This window comes from Neofelis nebulosa, chromosome 10 (assembly GCF_028018385.1).
Source record: "Neofelis nebulosa isolate mNeoNeb1 chromosome 10, mNeoNeb1.pri, whole genome shotgun sequence".
Classification (NCBI taxonomy): domain Eukaryota; kingdom Metazoa; phylum Chordata; class Mammalia; order Carnivora; family Felidae; genus Neofelis; species Neofelis nebulosa.
In genome coordinates, this window is record NC_080791.1 from 68,158,124 (window position 1) to 68,163,766 (window position 5,643).

General features: G+C 39.4%; 1 protein-coding gene across 1 annotated transcript; it reads right to left on the reverse strand.

Annotated features, from left to right (window-relative positions):
- Positions 1-1,863: 1,863 nt before the first annotated feature.
- LOC131487482 (heterogeneous nuclear ribonucleoprotein A1-like) lies at positions 1,864-4,611 on the reverse strand. Its single transcript, XM_058688254.1, is given in 2 exon segments — positions 1,864-3,141; positions 3,143-4,611. Coding segments are annotated over 2 exon segments (1,227 nt in total). The 5' UTR covers positions 3,497-4,611; the 3' UTR covers positions 1,864-2,268.
- Positions 4,612-5,643: the final 1,032 nt, after the last annotated feature.

A 5,643-nucleotide genomic window follows, 5' to 3' on the forward strand; every position in this document is an offset into this window, starting at 1 on the left:
GGGGAAAGGAAAGAAACATTCCTGATAAAACCGGGGGAAGGTAACTGAGCCAGCAAATGTTAGAATAAATTAAAGCCATATATTTGAACGCTTTGAAATAACATCAGAATAGTGAACTCCAGAGCTATGAAACTAGTAAAATGATCCTGGCCCACGCTCCCCTCCAAAGTGAATAGGAGAACTCATGCCCTTCAAGCATGATCAACAAAAAAGAATTGTGTTTGAATCCCACACAAAGTTATTTTAAGGAAAAAAGAGAATAAGGAGCAAAATGTCCCCACAGACAATAAATAAGCCAGAAATAAAGACAAAAATGTAGAGAGGAAAACAAAGAAAACCCAGGCACCAGATGGCTGCCTGGGTGAATTCTATCAAAACATTTAAAAGATAAAATGCCAATCTTACAAAAACTGTTTTAGAAAATAGAAGAGGAGGAAACACTTCCAAACTAATTTTATGAGACTAGAAAAACCTTGGTACCAAAACCTTATGAAGACACTGGACATTACAGATCAATATCCCCCACGAATCTAGACATAAAACCCTTGAAAATACTGCAAGATGCAACAGTATATAAAAAGGATAAGCTTCATGATTAAAGTTCACTTCAGGAATGCAAGGCTGGCTTAACTTTCAAAAAGCATTCAATGTAACCATATTAAAAAGAAAAAAAGGAGAAAAATCATATTATCATTCCAGTAAATGCAGAAAAACCCTTTCACAAAATTCAATACATATTCATGATTAAGGAAAAAAGTCTCTCAGCAAACTAATTCCTCAATCTCTGTGTTAGTATGGGTTCTCCAAGAAGCAGATACCAAAATAAGATTAGACATACAAGACATTTATCAGAGGAAATGCTTTCGAGAGGAAATAAGGAAAAGTCCTGGAAGAAGATGAATACAAATCTTACTTCAGGTGAAGGAGGAGAGGAGGAAGGTCAGTGGTAGAGAAGACTACAAAACTCCAGGACAGCTTTTAGAGTTACGTAAAGCCTTCAGGTCACCCACCCACTAGAGGAACCCCATGTCTCCTAGGCATTGGCTGGGAAAAGTCTTTGGGAAGTGTCCCGTTAGCACAAAAAGTGAGGGATTTCAAAATGCAGCTGCTGGAGCTGTCAGGCTTTAATTGCCCCACACTTAGAAATCTGATAGGTACATTCTCCTAGCCACCAAGATTGTAAAAGGGTACGTATGAAAAACCTAAAACAAACTTCATACGTAATGAAACATGGAACACTTTTCTTCTTTTTTTTTCAAGAGAATATTAAATCATTTATTGATTACACATGATAATGGATGATACACAAGCTTTAATCCCATCTATAATTGTATCTGATACCATAATTCAATTTAGATATATTGCATAGGATGTGCCAACAATCATATTAATAACCAAATAAACTCCAGGACTTTGCTTGGGTGACCCTTTAAAAAAATTTTTTTTAACGTTTTTATTTATTTTTGAGACAGAGAGAGACAGAGCATGAACAGGGGAGGGTCAGAGAGAGTGAGACACAGAATCTGAAACAGGCTCCAGCCTCTGAGCTGTCAGCACAGAGCCCGACGCGGGGCTCGAACTCACGGACCGTGAGATCATGACCTGAGCCAAAGTCGGCCGCTTAACCGACTGAGCCACCCAGGCGCCCCATGGGTGACCCTTTTAACGGTGAACTCCAGGTCACAACATGTTAACTGTCAGTTCAACCACACCAATGTTTGTGGAGACAATGGCTTCTGTGCCCAAGCAGGTTGCAAATACATTTCAGATGGAATCTGGCATCACCCTGAAGAAATTCTAACTTCACACTGTTGGGGTAGTTTACCAAGATAGCTTCAGAATAGACTAACTTTACACGGCACATTTAAAAAAAAGACACATTTATTCAGCATCATGATCAGACTATTACATTTAGCAATCAACAGCATGGGTGCAAAAAAAAATCTACAGTAAAACCCTTTGTTGGAATGCTTTACACTTTCCACAGAACAGAAACTAAAATAACCTGCTATACAATTAGTCACAAATACAGTCCTCGAGTTTTTTGCCCATACACATGAGTATTGTCTAAAATATGTCTTCTTTGTAACAGCTAGGCCCTGCCACCACTGTGCTTGGCTGAGTTCACAAATCTGTTGTAACCTATAGCTTCCCTGTCACTTCTCTGGCTCTCCTCTCCTGCTAAGCTTTGTTTCCTGGCAGTAATTAAAACCTTACGCCACTGCCATAGCTACTGCTGCTGCTGGAACTGCCACAGCCACCTTGGTTTCATAGTTTGGCAAAGTATTGGCCTCCACCACCATAGGGGCCAGTGCTTGTGCCTCCAAAATTTCCTCCTTTCATGGGTCCAAAATTTGAAAATTGATTGTTGTAATTGCCAAAATCATTACAGCTTCCACCACCTGCAAAGTTGCTTCCACTACTGCTGCCAAAGCTGCCTCCACCTCCTCCTTTATTATAGCTGTCATAGCTGCCACTCCCGCCAAAGCCACTGCCCTGGTTTCCATAACCCTGTCCACCACTTTGATAGCCTCTGCTTCCTCCAGAGTAACCAGGGCCGCCTCCTCCATAACCACCATCATTACCAAATCCGTTATAGCCATCCCCACTGCCACCATATCCACCACCACCTTGACTGCCACCAAAGCCACCTCACCCACTGAAGTTTCCTCCATGGCCAAAGTGGTCATTCCCACCAAAACCACCTCCACAACCACTGCTGAAGTTCCCAGAACCACTTCGACCTCTTTGGCTGGAAGAAGCACCAGCCATCTCTTGCTTAGATAAAGCTTTCCTTACTTGACTGTTGTGGCCATTCACAGTATGGTATTTTTTAATGACAATCTTGTCCACAGAGTCATGGTTGCCAAATGTTACAAAAGCAAAGCCTCTCTTTTTGCCACTGCCTCGGTCAGTCATGATTTCAATCACTTCAGTTTTCCCATACTGTTCAAAATAATCTTTTAGGTGATGTTTTTCAGTGTCTTCTTTAATGCTACTGACAAAAATCTTTTTCACAGTTAAGTGGGCACCAGGTCTTTGAGAATCTTCTCTCAAGACAGCCCTCTTTGGTTCTACAACTCTTCCATCCACCTTGTGTGGCCTTGCATTCGTGGCTGCGTCCACCTCTTCCACAGTGGCATGCATACGTGACAAACCCAAAGCCTCTAGAGAACTTGGTGTTTGGATCTCTCATTACCACACAGTCCGTAAGCATTCCCCACTGCTCAAAATGGCTCCTCAGACTCTCATTGGTTGTTTCAAAGCTCAAACCTCCGATGAAAAGCTTCCGCAGCTGTTCAGGCTCTTTGGGAGACTCAGACTTAGACATGATGGCGGTAAGAGGGGAGACTTTCACGATGCTTACTCGGCGGCGTCCACGGGCAGAAAGGCAACACTTTTCTTCTAACAACAGGCATAAGTCAAGGATGTCTACTATTCTGCATTGTACTGAGGTTTGGTCCCAGCCAATGCAGTAAAGGAAGAAAAAAAGCATAAAGCTTGGAAAGGTGTAAGTAAATTATTACACACGTCAAATACTTACCCCCAAATCTACCAATTAATAAGAGAATTTAACAACCTTTCAGAATACAAGATCAATATACAAATAGTAACCGCATGTCTATATACTAGCCACAAACAATTGGAAAATAAATTGAAAAATACCATTTACAAAAGTATCAAAAACCAGAAAAAGTTTAAGAGTAAATTGAACAAAATATATGCAAGCCCTCTATACTGAAAATTATAAAACATCTCTGGGAAATTAAAGAAGACTCAGATATATGGAGAGATATAACATGTTCATGTTGTATGAAGCCTCAATACTGTTAAGACGTCATTTATCTTAAGGTTGATCTATAGGTCCAACATAATCCTGTTATGAACTAAATTGTGTGCCCCCCAATTCGTGTGTTGAAACCCTGACCCCCCGTACCTCAGAAAGTGACTGCATCTGGAGACAGGGTCTTTAAAGAGGTGACTGAGTTAAAATAAAGCCATTAGGGTGATGCCTGATGCGATCCGACTGGTGTCCTTTACAAAGAGGAAATAATGAGCACACAGAGACACTGAGGATGCCCCCACACAGAGGAAAGACCACGTGAAGACACAGCATGGAGGCAGCCATCTGCAAGCCAAGGAGAAACTAAACCTGCTGGCACCTTGACCTTGGACTTCTAGCTTCCAGAACTGTGTGAATATACATTTCTGCTGTTTAAGCCACCCAGTCTGTGGTATTTTGTTGTGGCGGTGCTATCAAACTCACACAAATCCCCCCAAAATCCCAGAAGGCTTTTTTTATAGAAATTGACAAGCTGATTCTAAAATGTAAATGGAAAGGCAAAGGGCCTGAAATAGCCACAACAATCTTGTTAAATCTTTTTAAAAAGTCATAGGACTTATATTGCCTGATTTCAAAATTTACTATAAAGTTACAGTAATCAATGCAGTGTGGTATTGGTGTAAGTGTAGACAAATAGATGTCTAGAGAAAACAGAAGCAGACCCATGTGTATACAGTCAATTGATTTTTCACAAAGATGTTAAGGCCATTCAATGAAGAAAGAAAAGCCTTTTCAATGAATCCGACAACTGGATATCCATGTTAAAAATCAAAATCAAAAACCTCAGACCATATACAACGATTAATTCAAGATAGGAAAGTACTAAAACAATAAAACTAGAAGAAAATATAGGAGAATATCCTTATGACCTAGGGATAGGGAAAACGTTTCCAAAGAGAACACAAAATATGCTAAATATAAAAGGAAAAAATGATAAATTGGGCTTCACCAAAATTAACAACATCCACATATCAAAAGATACAATTAAGAGGGGGTGGGGGGGAAGGCAAGTCACAGACCAAAAGAAAATATCCACAAAACATATACCTGACAAAGAAGTTGTATAAGAAATATATAAAGAACTACAAATTGGGGCACCTGGGTGGCTTAGTTGGTTAAGTGTCCGACTCTTGATTTCAGCTCAGGTTATTATCTCATGGCTCATGAGTTAGAGCCCCACATTGGGCTTCCTGCTGAGAGTGCAAAGCCTGCTTGGAATTCTCTGTCTCCCTCTCTTTCTGCCCCTCCCCTGCTCACTCTCTAACTCTCTCTCAAAAATAAATAAACATTTTTTTAAAAAGAACTAAAATCACTAATAAAACTACAACTATTTAAAAAGGGCAAATGCTTCAAGAAGAACTTCACAAAAGAAGATATATAAATGGCTAATAAGCACATGAAAGGATGTTTAACATCATTAGTCATCAGAGAAATTAAAATTAAAACCAAAATGAAATATCACTCCACATCCATTAGAATGGCTAAAATTTAAGACTGATGATACCAGTTGTCAGTGAGAATATAGAGCAACTGGAACATTCATACATTGTTGGTAGTTTGTTAATGGTACAAACACTTTTGAAAAATAATTTCTTGTTTTTTTAACTTTTTTATTATTTTTAAAAATTTTATTGAGACATAATTGATATGTACCATTATATTTGTATACAGCATGTATATTACATCCCCAGGACTTACTTATTTTATAACTGAAAATGTGTACCTTTTGACCATCTTCACTCATTTCACCACCTCAAAGCATCCCCTGGTCAATCTATTCTCTGTATGTATGAGTTCCT